A 21063-nucleotide genomic window follows, 5' to 3' on the forward strand; every position below is an offset into this window, starting at 1 on the left:
ACATCTGCCTGATCGATCGTTCATTCCCAAAAGCAATAACCGTGAGTAAATTCTACAAAAAATATTGAAACGGAAATCTGCATAAAGGCTTGAAGTTTCCTTTGGGGGAGAAGGCGATGGTGGGCCAATCTTGGAGGTGAGAAATTTCGCCAATGAGGTAGCAATAGCTGATTCTTGGCGACTACTGTCTTATATATTGTGAAGGTTGCGCCAGGCTATAAATAAGAAATAGTACTTCATTTCAGTTTTGAGAGTTAATAAAACACTCTAATTTGTCGGGTACATCTTATAGTGTTCTTACTTTAGTGTGCATTAGACATGTGTGCGAGGCTGCACTAGCGAGTTCTCGAGGGAGTCTAAAAATCGCTAAACCGACGGGAAGGTGATCGAGGATGAACCATCCCACCCGTTACAAGTGGACAGTGGGGTGAAAAATGGGGTTGAAAGGAAAAACTTAGATGAAGAGTCATTTTGTCGAACAGATTGTGAGCGTGAACCAGAAGCCAGAACTTCGACAAAGGCTCGAGTAAAGTGGATGCCGACGAATCCATATCCGCAACCAAAGCTCATTAAAATGAACTTTATCTTATTTCCCTCAAAATTGGGGGAATTCGGAGGGAAAGGAAATATAATTTTGTTTTTAATTTATAAAATTATTTTTATATTCTTAATATTATATATTATTTTATCTGTATTAATTATACAAAAATTATATTATGTGTATTTTATAATTAATATTTTCTCATTGCCATGTTGGATGTTTGGGTCACTATAGATATTAGGAATTAGTAGATAATTAAGAATGTATTAGTAAAAATAATTATTTTATAATATAAATAATTATAGATTAAAGTTAAGATAACTAATTAGTTTAATTAAAATTTAAAAAAATTAAATTAGAAAATTTATTAAAAAAAAAATTAAATTAGAAATTTAAAATGAGATTAAAGTGTATAGTCATTTAAAAAAAAAAGATGAGACGGACAAAAACGGTAATATGGACATAATAGGTGGGATGGAGGGAGTAATTAGTTATAATATTTTTAAATTTTATAATATAATTAAATTATAAAACAAAATTTTATATAAGGTGAAAAGTTAAATGATGGATGAACGACGACGGGGCGATTACGGCAGAGAATCAGAGAGGACGGGAGACCAGGGCAACATAACAAATACTAATGGAGAAGAAGGCCAGCAGAGGGTAAATCCGTAATTTAAAATAAAGGGTATAATGGTCTTTTTAAGTGGCAGAAGTACAAAACTCTCAATTTTAAGTTATAATAATATATATATATATTGTGGTGATTAACATGGAAGATATTAAGCTAAATAATTATGCATTCACAATAAAAGTGAAAGAGATTTCTGTTCAAAACTGCACAGATTTGAAATAACGATTCTCGTCGGATCAAATTGAAGAAACTGTTGATTGAATGTCTATAGTTCGATCAGAACTTTACAAAATATATGATAGATTTATGGGTTTATTATCTTGATCTTCATTCTTCTGGTTTTAATTGGTTGATTTGGTGATGGTTATGACATGTTTATATGCAATTTTGAAGAATTTTGTATCCAATTTGATTACAAGAGTAATTTTCTCCCTTTATCTGGAAGGTTTTACATGTTATATTTTTCATATTTTATTTTCGCATATAATTTGTTATCATTTTTCGTATTTTCCAAGAGAATTACGATTTTCTATTACTGAAATTCTTATAGTAAAATTCTATATTCAGTTTTTAAAATTTCAAACTCGATTATGTGAAAATTAATTCTCTTGTTCTTATGCATTCGTTTTTGTTTTCACTAATTGATTATCATGGACAGCAGAAAAAAAAAAAAAGGAAAAAAAATATCACAAAAATTAAGTAAAAACAAATGTATTTATATATATATATACAACATATATATTCAATTAATATAGTTTTGAATATTATATAATGACATTTTTTTTCTAATTCATTTGGTTTTAAATATTATATTCTAGTATATGTATTTGTAGATTATATTCAAATTTTAAATATTTTAATTTGAAGAAATATTTGAAAAATTGATACAAACGTCTTAATATATAAAATTTTATTTTTATTTTATTACTTTTATTCTTTATGCAATTTTTAATTATCTATTGTGGTTTTTTTTTGTTTTAATTGATTTAGTTAGAGTATTATATTCTAATATATATTTTTCAATTTGATAGATTATGCTTGTTTTTTTATAATCTATAATGTTGTTTTTATTTCCTACTAATTAATTTTTTTTATTATGTTTTGTATTTTTTCTAATCCATTTGGTTTCTAGTATTATTTTTATTTTTCAATTTTGTAAATTATGTTAATTTTTTTTATTTTTGCATTAAATAAATATTTGGTGAATATAAAAAATTATGGTTGTTGGACTAGGAAAATCAATGTGTAGAGTTTTCGATTGTGGACTTGTATGAAATATGGCTTGGTGTATGATTCGTTGGGCCTGTCAATAATGGGTTTGGTGTAGGCCCAACGATCAAGGTGTTACTAAGAAATGGACTTTTTTGAGAGAACCTTCGACTAGGTGATCGATTGACACAGAGGTCGGACAAAGGTAGGTCAGACAAAGGAAAAGGAAACAGTAGGCGTTTAGGTCGTTTGGTGTGGAGGTAGGACAAAAGGAAATCGGGCGAAGAAAGATAAGGCGGTGGTGTTTAGGCCAGTTGATACGGAGGTCAGACAAGTGGAAGTCGGGCAAAGGAAGACGACGCAGTGGATGTTCAGGTCGGTTGAATAGTAGTTTTAGAGCGGTTGGAAGAAGTTATAACTGGTGAGCGGATATGGAGGCACGACCTGATAACGACATTGGGGCGGTTGACATGGGTTTTAAATAGGTCTTTTCACGATCCAAAAAAGGCATATTCAATCGACGTCAAATTTAGTGAATTTATTTTGGGATTATCCTTTTACTTTTTTCAGTCTTTAGTCTTTCTTTTCAATTTTTTTTATGTATGGTATAGTGTACAGAGATTCTCAATCTCAGACATTTATTCAATTAAATTCGAAAGTAATTCTTTTTTCGGATTTTACTTTGTATTGTTAAAAAATCTGCATCTAACAATGGTAAATTTTAATATATACAAAATTATTTTTATTTTAGTATTTTCATTGTTATAGTAATAATTACTTATAAATATATATTTTTGTCTCTTATTAATTTAAAATTTAAAAAAGTCATAATTATCAATATCAATATTATATTAATATATATTTGACATATTTTGCATAAATTAAAGTATATTTTATCTCACGCTGATTTTAACAATAAGAAAAATTATAGTTATTGTTATAAGAATGATAAAATATATTAATTCTAAAGATATTTTAGATTTAGATTTAGCTTATTATTTTGGTTAGATTTATTTTAAATTTGATAGTTTTAGATTATGATTTGACCTTATCAATAAGTTAGATTGTTTTGATATAAGTCTATAGAGTTTGTTATACGGTGCCTAGCTTTTATTTTGATAATCAATAAACAATGCAATTTTTTAGTTTTCGTAAATTAATTTTACCATGTATAAGAGCCAACTATATGATTTGTCTGCAAGCCATCTGTTCTGTGATCTATTGGATGTCCATTCAGAATCTTGTTTGTATTTAACTCTGATTCTCGGTCAGAGTTCTGTCTGCATATCCATATGTGAACTTGAACCTCTTAGATCCCACTCAGGCAAACTTAAGTTGCTTTATGCGATACTATTTGAGTTTGACGAGATGTTTTGAGATATTTTAGATTTAAATTTGATTTATTATATTAGTATGATTTTTTGATTTATTTTAGATTTGGTAGTTTTAATTTGGCCTTATCTGTTAGATTGTTTTGATCCCATTAAGGCAAACTCAAGTTCCTTTCTGACGAGAGGATGTTGAAATATTTTATATTTAAATTTGGTTTATTATATTAGTTAGATTATAATAATTTAATTTATTTTAGATTTGATAATTTTAATTTAGTTTTCTGTTAGATTGTTTTGATACGAGTCAATAAACAAATTTTGCTGCAAATTAATTTTAAAAAAACTCATATATTTTGGTTTTTAGACTGCAATAAAAAAAAATTAATAAAAAATAAAAAAGAAGTATTAAATTTAACCTAATAGAGTCTATCCAAATATTATTGAATTAATTATTTTGATTAAAGTCAAATTTCTAAAATTTAAAATTTGATTATTCCTATAATGTTTAAAAATATTTTATTTGTAATAGTATTACTTTTTTTTATAGATGTTTTATAAGTATTTAGTATAATTTTTAGATATATAAGGATTCAAATAATACGTATAATTTATAATATAAAAGTTCCATACTAGTAAGGATGAGGTACGTAAGTTGTATTGAGTTGTAATTAATTAACTTTTGTGATAATAACTAACCCCTTAATTAAAAAGATGGTAGCAGTGTGCCCAAGAAAATACAACATTGTATAATTTTATCCATCCTAATTGTTATCCCAAAATATTATTTTAGATAAAATATTATTTAATTTTGGATAATTTATTAAAATATTACCGATAGATTTGGATGAGTTAGAATATTAGTCATAGATAGCAGGGGTAAGGAGACTAACTACAAATTCCCTCTCAATACACTTATATTTCTAATCGTATTTTAATGTTTATATAATTTATTTGCTTTCCCTTCAATTTACTTAATTTGATTTTATTTTCTTTTGTTTTTTTTTTAAACTTATTATTTATATTCTTTTTATTTTACTGTTATATTTTTCTTTTGTCTTTTTTTTTCTATTTTTTATTTAGAACTTTTAAGAAGACTGTTCCGGATTTCTTTTTTTTTTTTTTTTTTCGAAAACTGGAGAATTCATATTTTGAGCGAAAACAATAATAAAAATAGGTACAGATGAAACCAAACAGACCCTAAATTCCTCAAAATGCAATAAGAAAAATACAAAGAAAACAAGAAAATAGATTTCAAACAAAAATTGCTTATTGGAAACGGAGAGCATCATATACTACTGTATATGTTATGTTTGTTTGATGACAGAAAATTCTAAGAATATGCATGGTTCCTTCATTTACATATATATAATACTAAGGATTTCTTGATTGCCATTGTGGTGGACGACGAAGATTTCTTGATTGAAATTGTCACTGGTGGTGGAAGATTAAGGATTTCTTGATTGGCATTGTCATTCCCAGAAGTGTCTTGATCGTTTAATACTGGCGTGGAAGTGTAGTTGTTGTGCGGTAGCAGGTTTAGAAGTCGATCCAGCTCCAACAAAGCGTGTCGCATCTGGTGCAGCAGAGGAACGATGGCGGCGATGCTGCCGTATACCGGATATTGGAGGCGATACTGAGCCTTGAGTATATGGAATCTAACAGCATCGTCGCGCAAGTCTGAAGACTCAATTCGCCTAACAATCTTGGCAATTCTGTTCGCGCCAAAGACACGGCGAACAGCCTCGAAATCCCTCTCCCCTTGTTTGTTTGCCGGGAAATACGGCGCAAGCGGACACGAAGAAGAGCAACGATTGCGACGATACCGGCAGGATGCGCAACAAGTCATCTTCCTCGGAGCTATCGAAATCTTGGAGCAACCAAGGAGAGGAGAAATTCAAAGTATCTTCTTGTAGCTCGTCGATCAAAAATGAGTGAGCTAGTGAGTATGTATGTCTTTCAATTATTTATATTAGTATATTATCTATATATATTTACATAGTCATAAGAATCACAATTACCTTTTGCCAGATTATACTTAACATTAAAAATATCATTATATATTTATAATTTTTTTGTACAAATATACTTATATTAGTATTAGAAGAGACTAATAGAATGTGTCCGACTGATGAATCGGATCGGCTGCTTAAGATGGAGGAGACCCTTCACAAGAGGGTCGTTGGGCAGGACGAAGGTTTGAAAGCTATTAGTCATGATGCAAGACGGGTTCCAATCGGTGACACTGGACATTCATGTTATAGTTTTTATCTTCAAAGTATCCAGAAGAATACCCCTTACTTTCACAAAACTATTCACTTCCCTCCAGCAGTCATGATGAAGTGCTGTGCTGATGTTGATGGGCTAACATAGTTGCAAGATTCTTCTCCCATTAGCGCAGAATAACACAAACTACCAAATTCAGCACCTCCATCGGATCAACCACTTTCATAGACTTTGCTATAACAAGCATCTAGTTAGTTTGAATTCTAAGTTGATATCTGTACAAGTGGAGTACATCGATGATACATTGGTATCTGTGTTCCCTTATTCCAATAGAAAAAGCTTACCATCTGTTCTAAGAGTTCAAAGGACAGTTTATTGATATGCCCATTGAGTATAAAAATAACAGCATTCACCATATCCATAGAATCAGATATCAGTGGGCATCTAATATAGCTAAAAATGTGCACAATTCTGATGTAAAGAGTAGTAGTAGATGAAACGTCTATAAAGTTGAAACACTAGGGGACTTAACCTCAGCAAGCCCTTCACGGAAGCCATGTCTGGCATTTCGATAATGTCTAGATGCTGAAACCCCAGTATGAATGCGAGGCACTCCAGAAGTAGTGTCAGAGTCAAGGAAAGGATCGTCTTCAGGAGCTACCATCCTCCTCATATTATTTGAACTGATCATTTGTCTCTTTAATAATATGAGGAGGATGGTAGCTCCTGAAGACGATCCTTTCCTTGACTCTGACACTACTTCTGGAGTGCCTTGCATTCATACTGGGGTTTCAGCATCTAGACATTATCGAAATGCCCGACATGGCTTCTGTGAAGGGCCTGCTGAGGTTAAGTCCCCTAATGTTTCAACTTTATAGACGTTTCATCTACTATTACTCTTTACATCAGAATTGTGCACATTTTTAGCTATATTAGATGCCCACTGATATCTGATTCTATGGATATGGTGAATGCTGTTACTTTTATACTCAATGGGCATATCAATAAACTGTCCTTTGAACTCTTAGAACAGATGGTAAGCTTTTTCTATTGGAATAAGGGAACACAGATACCAATGTATCATCGATGTACTCCACTTGTACAGATATCAACTTAGAATTCAAACTAACTAGATGCTTGTTATAGCAAAGTCTATGAAAGTGGTTGATCCGATGGAGGTGCTGAATTTGGTAGTTTTTGTTAATCTGCGCTAATGGGAGAAGAATCTTGCAACTATGTTTGCCCATCAACATCAGTACAGCACTTCATCATCACTGCTGGAGGGAAGTGAATAGTTTTGTGAAAGGAAGGGGCATTCTTTTGGATACTTGGAAGATAAAAACTATAACATCAATGTCCAGTGTCACCCATTGGAACCCGTCTTTCATCATGACTAATGGCTTTCAAACCTTCGTCCTGCCCAATGACCCTCTTGTGAAGGGTCTCCTCCATATTAAGCAGCCGATCCAATTCATCCGTCCACACCTTCTATCAGTGTCTTATAATAATACTAATAGAAGGATATCTGTACAAAAAAATTATAAATGTATAATGATATTTTTAATATTAAATATAATGTCGCAGAAAGTAAATGTAATTCTTATAATGATATAAATATATATAGATAATATACTAATATAAATAATCGAAAGACATACATAGTCACTTGCTCGCTCATTTTCGATCGACCAGCTACAAGAAGATACTTTGAATTTCTCCTCTCCTTCTTGGTTGCTCCAAGATTTCGATAGGTCCGAAGAAGATGACTTATTGCATAATAAGAATAACACAATAGATAATTTTAAAAAATACATATACAATAATAATGAAAAGTATTAGAATATTATACTCCAAAGTAAATAAATTTGTAAATAAATATAATAAGAATAAAAAAAAATCCATTAGTAGAAATCATACTTAGAAACTAAATAAAATAGTAAATGCATAATAAGGGTGAAATATTTTATATTAGTAGAAAATAATAATAACACAATAGATAATTTTAAAAAATAACAATAACAATGAATTATTAGAACATTATACTCGAAACTAAATAAATTTATAAATATATATTTCATTCGTCTCATAACTAGGTATCCATTTACTTTTTGATTGAGATGTAGTAGGAATAAAGTAAAAATGACTAACATAACCTTATTAGTATGGTGTGATATAAAGGTAATGACATTTGTGTAATACATTATAAGTTATAAGGATATTTGTAATGTTAGGTAGATAGTACAAGAAATGAACATTTTGTTATGGGATGGACTAAAATAGAAAAATTAATACTTTATTATGGAACGGAGAGTATAATAAGAATAAACATATGCTCAATCATCATTAAATCAACCAATGAAAACCGCATCTTTATGAAAAATAAAGATCAAGAAAATAAACCTAAACACTTTGTAACATGTAAATTTTGGATCGAACTACATATATCCAATCAATAATCCTACCATTTGAAAACGCAACGAATTATTATTCTAATTTGATAAATATATTATAATTAAAATAATAATAGAAAAAAATAAATAAAATAAAAATTCACAAGGTATTTGTGGTGGAAGACTTCTTCTTTGAAAGAAAAATGACTGTGCTATTTAAAAATATATATATTATGATTGAAATAATAATAGATATAAATAAAATAAAATAATAAAGAAAGAATAAAAGATTGGAGAATGAGAGATGGCTGTTGTGGATTTTGTAGGGAAGAAAGTAGGTGGAATGAATAAAGTGGGGAGGATGGTGATTAGAATTTCTGGTATAATAATAATAATAATAAAATTACTTGCCTTCAATAGGTGGTGGTGATGTATTTGGCAAAAGAATATTTATTCTCTAATCAATAAAAATAAAAATTATTTAAAAAATATATAATAAAATATTTATATATTGTTTGAACCATATTTACAGTTTATTTGTCTACTTCTATCTCTTCGAGTATATCTTCTTCTCGTCATCTAATTAGATAAATAGGACGTTGACTCGAAAGTCCATAAACATGACAAAGTTTGACCTTCAAACGAAATTGTTTTCTCCATCTTAATCAAGTAATTTTTTTGTTCTGCTGACACAATATTCATCTACACAAAATAAATAAATAAGAAAAACATATTTATCTGGTTTCAAAAATACATGAATTCAAAAATAAAATATATATCCATAGAAAAATACAATCATCTTGCAAGAATACGAAGAATGATAATATGAGAAAATAAAATATAAAAGAGATATAGTGTAAAACCCTTCAAGATAAAGGGAGAAAATTACCTATCGTTCAGACTTAAGCGTTTGGTACAAAGAATGAAATTGCAGAATGAGAGTAAAAAATAGAATTGGAGAGAAAGGGAATTGAGAAGAGAATGAGAATTAATTCTCTTGTTTGGTAGAATAGAGAATTCAGTTGAGAAATATAAAAAAAAAAAATATAAAATAAAATAAAATAAAATTGAATGGATCGAACAAGAATAAATGATTAATCTAACAAAAGAGAGTTTTAGCAAGTGAGAATCATGAAAAAATATTTATTGTGACTTTTTTTAAAACAAAAAATTATAAATTATATACGAAGTTTTGTAAGATCATATTTGAGTATAAATTTTTGTAAAAAATAAAATATTTGAATGATAAATTAAAAATAATTTTTGTAAAACTGAAATAATATAATATAAATAATTATAAAAATTAAATAGTATAAAAAAAATAAAAATAATAAAAATATATATACTGAATACCATTTCTCTCTATTTCTCTGAATATAGGAGAGAAATAAAAATAGAGAAATAGAAATATTTATTTCTCAACCTCCATTTCTCTTGCCATTTCTCTGTCTGAAACAAACAAGAGAAATGGAAACACATTATCATTTCTCTGCGGCCAATTCTCTGTACCAAACACACTCTAAGAAGAAAATCTACTATGATTAAATTAAATACAATCAAAAAAATTATAATTGAACTATAGGCATTAAATCGAAAATTTCTTTCTTTAGCTCCATCCGACGGTTATCCAAACGAAAAATCGCCATTTTTTTCGAATATGCACGAAAGCTCTTTTTCAACTTTATTGTGGACGGTTAGTATATATATATATATATATATATATTAAAAAATATGATGCCCCTAAGTATAGTATGTTGTTTTGTTATTTTTGCTATTTTCTCTTTCATTATCCTAACAAATTTCCCCATAGCGCGTGTGCACTACCCTTCCAAACCCCAGGCTGTGATTTGATGCAAACAGCCCCCTAAATTGGGCTTCTTGTCTGGGCCGAGGCCCACAAATGGACTGGGCTAATTGGGCCTTGATTACTGGCAATATTTTTTTTAATTCTAAATAATATTTTGAAATAATAGTATTATTTTGCATGTCAATTCAATTTTATTAATTTTGAGCTTTATTTGAATTAGCTACATAATTTGTATAATTTTGAAGTTACTAGATTTACTTGAAAAAAGCTCACCGATTCTGGATTACAAATTCAAAACGAAAAATATGTATTTCAAATACAAAATATGTTTACACAATCAAAATTTTTTATGGTATGATTTTCAATATATATATATATATATTTATATTTTTTTCGTCGTATAAGTAGTAAGTCAATACAAAATACAACGCTTAACAACTTATTTATTTGTTTTTTTTATGTCATTGTACTTAAAATTAAAAAAAATTCTAATATTTGTATATTACAACACTAATAAATATATTTTTTGTTGGAACTTATTGCACCATAAATCTAAGATCTATAGTTTTGAAATAATTGAGATAAAAAAATATATATATAACTAATAAATATAACTTGATTTCATTAGCATTGTCGGATTTGGATCCGATGTTACTTTCACGATGAGATATGAAAAATAATGATTGTTCACCTAAACCTGATATCACAATCCTGATATATATCTCTCGCCTAAACCTGATATCACAATCCTAATATATATCTCTTATTATTAATTAACTTTATCACTCAATTAATAAATTACCAAATTTTTACAAATAGGGTTGCGTCATAGGCTTTGCAAGACTTATTTATGTCAATTAAATGGAATAAGATTAGACTTAGCTGATAAGTTCCAACAAAATATTCGCAAAGCCATCTCTTTCATAACCCTTTTGGAACGACCATGTAATCAATAAATATTTGAATTTGAATTTTTGAATAGTAAAAAATTAAATTTAAATTGTTTGATAAAATAAATTTATAGTATAATATATAAAAAGAAAAATAATTATTTGATTTAATATTTTATAAGGAAAAAAAGAATCCAAATAGTAAAAATTGATAAAACCAACCCAAAAGAACACAATCTAAATATTTTTTTTATTGTCATTCAAATTTATTCTCATTTCATCTTGTTTGTTAAAAAAATACCATATTTTCTACTTTTTACCTATTTTTCTTAAAAACTCTTGACTGATCAAATGAACATACAATTAGAAGCCGGAGGGAGTATTTCTTTTCCAAAAAGGAAAAATATCCAAAATACTATCAAAATCACAAATAAATAACCAAAACAAACAAAACCTCTATCTAATCAAAACTTGGCTTGAAATAAATTCTCACTATAGAAACTGCAGGTAGAATGTCGAACAAAGCTAAACAGCAAATAGCCAAAATATTCAAACAAAACATGTAGGTTTCAACAGCTCAAATTTTCAAAAAAAAAAAAAAAAAACACATAATTATAACTTAGGACAATCTACATACCTCGTATCCTTAGTCATACGGAATTTGAATGTAAGCAGCGTCGCACACGAACGGTACATCGGCGTACATCCCGGCAAGGGCGCATCGAATGCACTCCAAAACGGTGAACAAATAAGCAAAGGCGACGGCCGTCCAAAAATGCATACCAATCTTACCCCAATACACAGCCAACGGCATCCAACGGCTGACAGTCCCAATGACCTGCAGCGCGATCTCCAGCAGCATACCCGAGACCACGTGGAACCTGAAAAAGTGCGGCCATTCTTTGCGCCGTACGATTCCAAGGTATGCAACGAAGAAATAGGCCATCAGGAACCAGCTCGGTAATCTTGAAATTGCTCTGAGGAAGGGGTACGTGAGAAATTCGAAATCTTCCAAGAATAGGTGGAGATGGTACGCCGTTTCAGCGTACATCCATGTCTCATGGAGCGGCATCAGGTATGGGAGGCATGCTAAAGTCCTCCACCACCATTTTGGCTTTTTTGTCATCGCGGGGTATCTGTAGCTGTACGGGACATCCTTGGATGCTCGCACGGGACCTACAAAATTACGCCGCTTGGGTGACGTGGGTAGGGTGTGTTTCAAGCTACCTAGCTCGCCTAGTAACGATGGGGTCGATGCAGCAGAAAGATGGCCGTGCCGGATGCCTGCAATAATAATCAGAAATTTAATACTATGAGTCGTACTTCCAAGCAATTCCTACTTGCAACCATGCGTGTGTTTCTTAATAAAGTTCGGATTTGAATTTGGGGTTTGGTAACAGTGAAAATTATTTGAAATGATATTTTCAATGAAAAATTGATCCTTTTTATAATATATTACATAAATAAAAATAGATGCATAATGCGAGATAAAAACCGAACCTTAAACAAAAACAAATCCCTAACGGAGTCACTGTTAATATTATGGAAGATGCACAATGTTGAATAATTTAATAATGATCGACAAAAGGTCATCCTACTGCATGTAGGCTAATGCAATCACTTCCAATCGAACGAACAAGATAACAACAAGAAGCCAAGTTGGAAGGATGTATTACAGAAAATAAAAATGGTACTGAAAATTAGACCGCCATCAACAAATCATGCCATGGAAAATGAATTAATAAGTATAAATGACAAGAACCACGTGGACTACAAACCATGCCACAAGTCATCCGCCCCATCTACAATAAACATTCATTTATCTACGATATATTGAATTATTGAAGTATAGTAGGGCACATACCAGAAGAACCACCCAGGTTCGCTTCTAAAGGACATTCCCACAAACTTCTCCAGGAGGAAGAGATAACATTTTTGGAAGATGGGGGTTGTCGGGAAAGTGTGGCGCTTTGAGAGCGATAGCTACATGTCTTTCTGTGACGAGAGGGTAAATGAACGGCCCCAGAATTCAAAGAGAAGCCATTTAGAATCATACTCCAGCTCCAAGTTCAAATTCCTCTCCACCAAGAACTGAACACAATAATATTTCACATCACATATATATATACATGAAACAGATTATAAAAAATATATAATAATCATAAACTATCCATTCCAATTTGCATTGTTGTTCTTAATTTAAAAATGAATAAAACAAATGATCAGCATTCTTCATTCCATCATCCAAAATATGAAATATTGCATTTACAGCCATCTTCCAAGGAACTATAGATATGTCGATGGATACCAAATGGCCCCAATTTCACATAACTAAGTACAGTCACAAGGAAACCTAAGTCCCTTCCATGCCTCAGGGTTTAAAATTTAGGGTTTTGAAAAATAAAATCACATTCAGACGGCACTTGACAGTCAATAACCACAACAAATGAAGAGAACCAACAGTCCAGGCCAATAAAAATCAAAAGCTGAAACCCATTCGTGCCAAAATACCCAATCTGCATTTCGAAAGCATGAACTGGCGTTATCGCCGAAGAAATAAGGATAATAAATTCAGATTACATAGTTCCAGGAAGCCAAAAAAAAGATGCAGAGGCAAATCAATTAATTTCGCCAAAAGTTCGCAATTGCGGTATCATTCCAACCGCATCAGACTACGTAATTAAATAAGAAAGGCGAAGCCAAATTCCATCATAAACTGTTAGTCAAAAAACGAGAAAGGTAAAGAAGCAAAGACGAAGGAAGCAGAAGGGTTTCGTACCTCGTTTCAGTTCCCGATAGCGTTCACAGCGTGAGAAGAACAAAGCTATACTAACTACTACCAGGAACAAAATCTCAATGTTTCAAAATTAATTATATTTAAATTTATAATATGATAAAAACAAACAACAGGATCCGTGGCGCAATGGTAGCGCGTCTGACTCCAGATCAGAAGGTTGCGTGTTCGATTCACGTCGGGTTCAAAACCCCGATCCAGACGGATCTTTATTTTTTGGGCCGGACTTTTACTTGGGCCTAACATAAACTTTAGTCCAATACTAAAAAATTAAATAACAAACAACATAGATATATGGATCTATCATATCATTCTTACCAAATTGAACTTCTTCTTCTTCTACTACTACTGATAAATTATTATTACTATTATTTTTCCATATCCATGGTTCAACAAACACCACAATATAAACCAACAAAATAGGTCTGCACTGCATACAAGTACAACACCATCAAAATACAAATACACTGACCGACTTCACTGCCTTCCTTCTTCATACAAAAGTCACAACAAACAATTTAACGGCGAAAACGCCGAACACGGAGCAACCGATAAACAAAAGCCCAAGACGAAGACGCAATATACAGTTACACACAACCATGCACAATGCCGATCCCAAACTCATAAACACGACAGATGGACGACAACATACCAGAGACTTGACTTCTTGGCAATGTGCTTTTGAAAGGTCGAATTCAGATATCTGTTCACATTGCATAAATGACCTCTCCGCTGCTGTCGACATCAAAATCAAGGTCAGAGTCGAAGTCTTCCATATCTTCATCCATCATGTCCATTTCCATGTCCAGGTTGTACAGACCCGGGGGAGGTATAGTTGCTTCCGTGATTATCTGCATTATGGTCTCCAGGCTCTGCATTGGCTGCTCTGGCTCTTCGAATTGGTGTTTTTCATCCACAAGATCCGCGGGAAGGTTCTTTAGGAACCACGCATGGTTTGTGATTTCGGGTATTGTAATGCGCTGACCAAATAAAAAACTCAGGTGACCAGAGGCGGAGGAAAAACAAAACAAAATAAATAGATGTGCAATACCAGGATTTGATTTTCTTAGTCCCACAAGACGAGAGAATGTGTCGTCCTACACATAAATTCCTACTACTGATTCTCAAATCTATGCAATTTTAAATAAAAATTTGCAGATAAGAATTCACTATCTTACAGAAAACACAGGACACTTTTGTGCAGTCTAAATTTCTATTGTAATTTCATCCAAAATTTACAATTTGCATGCATAAACTACATTTTTTCCTATAATTAATTACACATCACTGGCTGTTCTTATTATCGATCTTGACTGTTAAACCTATGGGACTATTTATGCAACCAGCTTCTGGTGGGGCTAAAATAAGAATAGGCACTTATAGATCCTATGCACAAAGTTTTCTAAAAATTTCTTTTAATAAAAAGATATGATGCTTTGATAATAAAATATAAATTTCAATTCAAAGTGAATCACTCACTTGTGCAGGGTCAGCAACAAAGATCCTCGAGATTAGACTCCGACAGTCCTCAGATATTTGATGGGTTTCTGGAATGGAGTACTGAACATTTAGGATTCTTTGGATTGTCTTACGGAAGTCCTTTGGTTCTGCAGGGTCCTCAAATGGATAGGAACCAACCAGCATAACATATAATGTAACCCCACATGACCACACATCTGCAATCTGAAACAAGGGGAGAGGAACATTCACATTTCGCCCGTAGAGGAAATGAAAGAACGAAAGGGCACAGCTGATAGAATATGCAAATAATAGTCTAACACAAGAAAATATATATATATATATATATTTTGCTTGAAGACAATAATTAACTAGCTCAGAGCAATGCCCGAGGTGGAGAATATGCTATATCTTGCTGATAAGTATATAGGAAGACATAGGTTAGAGGTTCAGTCAAATTCATGAGAAAGAATAGGTTAGGTATATATGATCATTTGTAAATGTTTGCTAAGAAAGAAATGAAATGCCTACCTTGCCATCATATTCTTTCCGACGTAATACCTCAGGAGCAATATATGCAGGAGTTCCTACTGTAGATTTTGGTTGTGAATGCAGCAAAGAAGACTGTAAAAAGCACAGTTGCAGAACCAAAAACAGAAATTAATACCATCATTTTATATAGGCGGCAAAAGGAAAGGGTGTTTCAGATTAAGATAGCATTAAGCCAATGAGTAAAGGGTTGCAATAATCGTGTGTCAATTTCTATGTTGAAGAAATCTGACATGGTTCGGTTAAAAGGATCACCTTGGAATACCCAAAATCACATATCTTCAACCTGGGGGCAGGGCTACCATCCAAGAGAGTGTTTTCCAACTTCAAGTCTCGATGACATATTTGCTTGGAAAGAAACATAAGATGGATAAATCAGATTTTAATTAGACTTAAAGTATGATATTGTGCAATTGAAAGCATAATAAATAGGAATCTTGATACCATTGAATGGCAGTAGCTCACTCCAGATATGAGTTGTTGAAAAAAGAAACGAGCCTGCAGATAAATGAGCATAAATACGACCATAAGTACACCAAAAGGCAACATTCATATCATACAAAGCAAATAATACGTATATGTATATAAGATCAAACAAAGAACCTCATCCTCACTGAAGCGTCCTGCATTGCATATGCGCTCGAATAACTCTCCTCCAGAGGCATACTCCATCACAATAGCCAGATGCGTAGGTGTAAGAATCACCTAAGTAAATTATCGGAGATTAACTGGTGTGTGATTACTTTAGAAGTCGTGTACAAGTCAGGGGAAAGAATAAGTAACATACCTCTTTAAATCTAACAATGTTAGGGTGCCGCAAAGATCTGTGATTAATAATTTCTCTCTTGACATTTTCATCTATCTGCAATCAAATTATTTCACAATTATTCATTATAATAAGATCAAAGCATAAGTTTTCCCAGTCAACAAGTCCATAAACCAAAAAAGAAGATGTAAAAGATCTATATGAAATCAAAGTCACCAGGCAGGACATGGTCCCTGAAGAATCTAAAAAAACATTCACTGACGGCAGAAATAAAATATAGCATTTTCGGACATTTCAGAGTAAGATAATAATGATTATATTTCCTTAAAACCACTACCAGATCTCAATCCGACAGAAGATGAAAAGAAAATTTGTTATTGAAATTTCCCTAAATTCCAATGGTATAGAAACAAATCACAACTAACCCGATTGCCCCTTTCGATGTACTTGATAGCAACTTGCTTATTAGTCTGTTTATCCATCATGAGCCGGGTTTTCCCACATATACCAGATCCAATATTCCTAATAAACTCATAGCGGTCACTGTCATGTACAACTGGTACAGTACCAGGAGATGCATTTCTTTCCCACAAAGCCACTAACTGATTAACAACGCCAGAACTATCTTCAACATGAGAAGAACCTAACTCATTTGAACTCTGTTCTGTGCCACAGCTCATTGTCACCACTTCTTAGAAATTCAAAAGAAAGAAAGGGTGGTTTAGGAAAGAAGGGCTTTTTCTTTTTTTTTCAGGAAAGAAGGGTTGATATATAATGATTTCGTCTTGTCAAAGACAAAGTTCACTGGTAGAGCCTTAAGAGAGAATAATTTTGGGATGAGAAATGGAAGGAGAAAGATGGTCGAATATTGGAGAAAAACACAGCGATACAAATTAGCGGGATTGAAACTTCATTTCAGATAACTTGTATCATAAAGAAGAAGCTGGTAGAGAAAGTGATGACGATGATGACAACAGGCTGTCATTTTCATTAGTTGGACAATAGGATACACGACAATTTCACACCTAAGGTTGGCGAACTCTTTTCTTTCTCAAGCGTTCTTTTTCGTCGTTTGTGGCACAAATTTCTACATCAAATTAACTTGGCAATGATTACATTTTTATAACATCAATGACCCTTTCTGAATAATTATCACTTAACAGAATACAGTTGCTGATTTTGTTTATCAAAGGATATAATACGCATTTAACTCACATGTACATGAAATAGTTAACAAAGAAACTGATAATGCATTGTTGGGGTAAATTAAGAAGGCTGACAAGCTATGAAATATAACTAGCTTTGGGTTTGGAGTTGTAACTTAGAGAACGTTCAATTCTCATTTGAAACAAAGTTGAACTTGCTATTCTTTAACCCAATGGACACAAATCTAATAATTCAGAAGGGTGAGGAACTTATATTTTCGTGAGTGATAATGGAATGAGGAATCTCATTTAACCAAGAAAAGTGGCTAAATTTCCTCCGGATATGTTAACTGTAAAAACATGCATCTATCTACTATGCCCATGCTAGATTTGGCAACTCGGATTACATTAAATCAGATATGGAGTGTGCTGAAGACATAGCTCGTGAAGTTTGCAGAGGACGTATGCTATCACTGGGAGCAATGACGAAAACATCTAAATGTTGCACTTGCCAGCTTCACTTATAAGGGCCAATATCCCACCAACCCATGTTGACGTGCAGCATCTCTAAATCAGCAAGTTAGTTAGCATTACTGCAAACTGTCATGTATCTATTTTATCCTTTATGTATGTTTTTCAATAGATTTGTACAGTTAATAGATAGTGACAAGAAAGCATTTAATCAAGCTTTCACTCTTTTGAGATACACTCGAATCATTCTAGCATCTCGAGAGATTCTATTGGTCTACTTACCATTAATTCATTCTTGACTAATTTTAGCATATTTTGTACATTTTGTCTTGTTTCTCCTGAGTCACATTTTTTCCACATAAATCACTTATCTTTGCTTTCTATTTATTTTATCATGTAATATATTTTCATTTCATTTTTGTTAGTACTCTTCTATTAGGAGGTTCTATGGTTTCTTGTTCTTGGGAATATTTTGCTTTGTTCGCCGTGCAAGTTTATTAGTTTGTTCAATGCTGTATTTTCATTATAAGTTATTTCCATGACAACTCGTTGCATGGACAACAAATAAATGTCTTGCATTCAAAAAGCCTGCGGTTACATGAATAATCTAAGTTTTATATTAATGTAAGAAGTTGAAAATTAATATTTGCAGATCCCTTTTTATCATTTTGAATTACAGCAGTATCATAAACTATTCAAAAGAATAACTGTCTTTCATAATAAAAGGTAACTATATCCTAATCCGATATTGATGCGAAAAAAGATTTAATAAGCCAAAAGGTTCTACACCATTCACTAGTTTCAGAAGCCTAACTGAATTGGATTGAAAATATCATGAGCACATAAACCTAGTGAAGTTGTCGGTTGGGCCAAGTAGGTGCGGCATTGAAACTTTTTGGGGGAAATTTTGAAGATATAAAAGCTCCATATAAGCTGTGAAACAAAATAGAGAAGCCCAAGATACAGAATCTGAATGAACCTAGGAAAAGATGGTCCGGTCACCAAAAAGGCTATATTTTCCATTCCAAGAACCATTGTCCAGAAGAACTAGCGTAGTAGTCGCTAAGAAGCAATTAATCGCTTGCCAAAAATAAACAAAGTGTCATTTCCAGCTATGATTTCATTGTTTTGTGTCTAGTGATCTGGTCATTCTATCTCCAAAGTCCAAACATATAGCAATCTTGACTATTTCAGATTTGGGTAAAGTATAGTGCCTGTGTTTAGGTAAGGCCTAGTTTGGAGCTTTCTAACACAGTAAGATACACGATGGCCGAACTAATGACCTTTTTAGCATATCGGTTTGCTTATCAAATATCCAATCTAATGGGTGTTATAATGTTTTTTATGATTAGATTTTCTATGGTCAAGTTAAAAATTCAATGTGCAAAACTATAGACAGGCATCAGCCATACATTTATTAGTCAACTTCATCTAGCTTCACCTTCACTTGTTTATGAACTCATATATGTCTTCCTTATGCATTATTCTGTTCTTTCTAAAAAGTTCATTAAAGAACACCCACATAAAACTTCTTTAATACCATAAAACCCTCAATAAAACATTTGCATATAACATTTAAGAGATTCAGAATTTAGAACAAAAGAATGGATATGCTTTATTAAAACAAGAAACTAATTCATAACATCCAGTAAAATAGGTTTACGCAATTGATTCAAAATCTAAATCCTCTTTGCAGAATAGCCAAAATAAAATTCATCATAAATAGTTTCCTTATTTGAAGCAGAAAGCTTTAGATACTCCAAAGTTTCAGATGTTAATTTTCTTAATTTAGCCATTATTATATAAAAACAAGTGAAATCAACTCAAAATCAAGTGTATTCACAATAAGAACACAAGCATTCACAAGTACTTGCTAAACCGAAGCACATCCAATCCAATACTCCAACTGCAAAAACCACAAAAAAACAAAATAAAAACTAACCTTCTCCCCTCGCTCAATATACTTAACCGCAACGAGCTCTTTCGTCTGCTTATCACGCATCAATCGAGCCACGCCAAAATTACCCGAACCGATATCGCGAACGAGGTCGTACCGATCGCTATCGTGCATGATCGGCATATCCATACCCGGACCCACCGTTATCGCTGCCCGATCCATTCGAGCCAACGAAAGTAAACCTAAGACGGCTTCGAGGGTCGGAACTCAGTTCATCCACATTACTCAGTCCGCCCGACGGCGGCCGGCCGGCAGTTACCGTACACAGTTGACCCGACGGGAAGGAAGACGATCGGAGAAGTGAATAGTCGGTTTTGCCCCCGGCGACTCGGGCAGGCAGGAATGGTAGAGGGTGGGCGTTTTGGTAATTCCAGCGGGGTCGGGAGATATTTTTGGGATATCCTGTGATCGGAGGGATTAGTAGTATTGTGTGTATATATATATGTGTGTTCATTCGCCTTTAGTTACAGCGGTTGTGGGAAGAAAAGGGTTGTTTCAAAGCCGACGGCGTCGTTTTGTGACTAATGCGGACAAATGGAGGACCTTGAGTAGAGCGACGTCGTTTTGGGATGGATAGGGTGTGCAGATTTTTATCTGTTTTTTGGTGTTTTTTTTTATTTACATTTGTAAATAAATGTTTAGTATTGATATTACCCCCTCCCTCCCAAAAAATATGGACTATTACTGTATATACGAGAATTTAAGTAAAATATAATTAGTAAATAATTAAGAAGTATATTAATAAAAATAATTATTATTTAGTAAAATTAATTATAGACTAAGATTAAGATAAGTAAATAATTTAATTAAAATAAAGAAAATTATAAAAATTTAAAATTTAAAATGCGTACATAGTTATATTTCCAATGACAAGTTACGTGGGATAGACGAAAATAGA

At 32.3% G+C, this 21063-nt stretch overlaps 2 protein-coding genes and 1 non-coding gene across 3 annotated transcripts; 1 reads left to right on the forward strand and 2 right to left on the reverse strand.

Moving 5' to 3' along the window:
• Window positions 1-11486: 11486 nt before the first annotated feature.
• LOC127240742 (protein TIC 20-I, chloroplastic) lies at window positions 11487-13910 on the reverse strand. The gene is made up of 3 exons (XM_051259575.1): window positions 13805-13910; window positions 12890-13116; window positions 11487-12309 (listed from the first exon to the last, which is right to left on the reverse strand). The coding sequence occupies exons 2-3, from the start codon at window positions 13077-13079 to the stop codon at window positions 11672-11674; spliced, it is 828 nt and encodes a 275-aa protein (XP_051115532.1). The 5' UTR covers window positions 13080-13116; window positions 13805-13910; the 3' UTR covers window positions 11487-11671.
• A 24-nt stretch (window positions 13911-13934) lies between these two features.
• Window positions 13935-14006, forward strand: TRNAW-CCA (transfer RNA tryptophan (anticodon CCA)). The gene has a single exon. It is a non-coding gene; the product is annotated as a tRNA-Trp (tRNA).
• Window positions 14007-14207: 201 nt separating this feature from the next.
• On the reverse strand, window positions 14208-20607 carry LOC127240437 (serine/threonine-protein kinase SAPK10-like). Its single transcript, XM_051259130.1, has 8 exons — window positions 20151-20607; window positions 16614-16688; window positions 16430-16531; window positions 16271-16324; window positions 16082-16174; window positions 15809-15901; window positions 15299-15502; window positions 14208-14799 (listed from the first exon to the last, which is right to left on the reverse strand). The coding sequence occupies exons 1-8, from the start codon at window positions 20325-20327 to the stop codon at window positions 14527-14529; spliced, it is 1071 nt and encodes a 356-aa protein (XP_051115087.1). The 5' UTR covers window positions 20328-20607; the 3' UTR covers window positions 14208-14526.
• Between the last annotated feature and the right edge of the window lie 456 nt (window positions 20608-21063).

Source organism: Andrographis paniculata, unplaced genomic scaffold (assembly GCF_009805555.1).
Source record: "Andrographis paniculata isolate CXL003 unplaced genomic scaffold, ASM980555v1 Contig79END, whole genome shotgun sequence".
NCBI lineage: Eukaryota > Viridiplantae > Streptophyta > Magnoliopsida > Lamiales > Acanthaceae > Andrographis > Andrographis paniculata.

Excerpts from the sequence above, each read along its gene's own strand:
- LOC127240437 (XM_051259130.1), bottom strand. The coding sequence starts at position 20,327 with ATGGATCGGGCAGCGATAACGGTGGGTCCGGGTATGGATATGCCGATC. Across the intron at positions 16,689-20,150 it reads ATATTGAGCGAGGGGAGAAG|ATAGATGAAAATGTCAAGAG; the intron begins GTTAGTTTTTAT and ends ATTTGATTGCAG. Across the intron at positions 16,325-16,429 it reads GACGCTTCAGTGAGGATGAG|GCTCGTTTCTTTTTTCAACA; the intron begins GTTCTTTGTTTG and ends ATTTATCTGCAG.
- LOC127240742 (XM_051259575.1), bottom strand. The coding sequence starts at position 13,079 with ATGATTCTAAATGGCTTCTCTTTGAATTCTGGGGCCGTTCATTTACCC. Across the intron at positions 12,310-12,889 it reads GAACCTGGGTGGTTCTTCTG|GCATCCGGCACGGCCATCTT; the intron begins GTATGTGCCCTA and ends TTATTATTGCAG.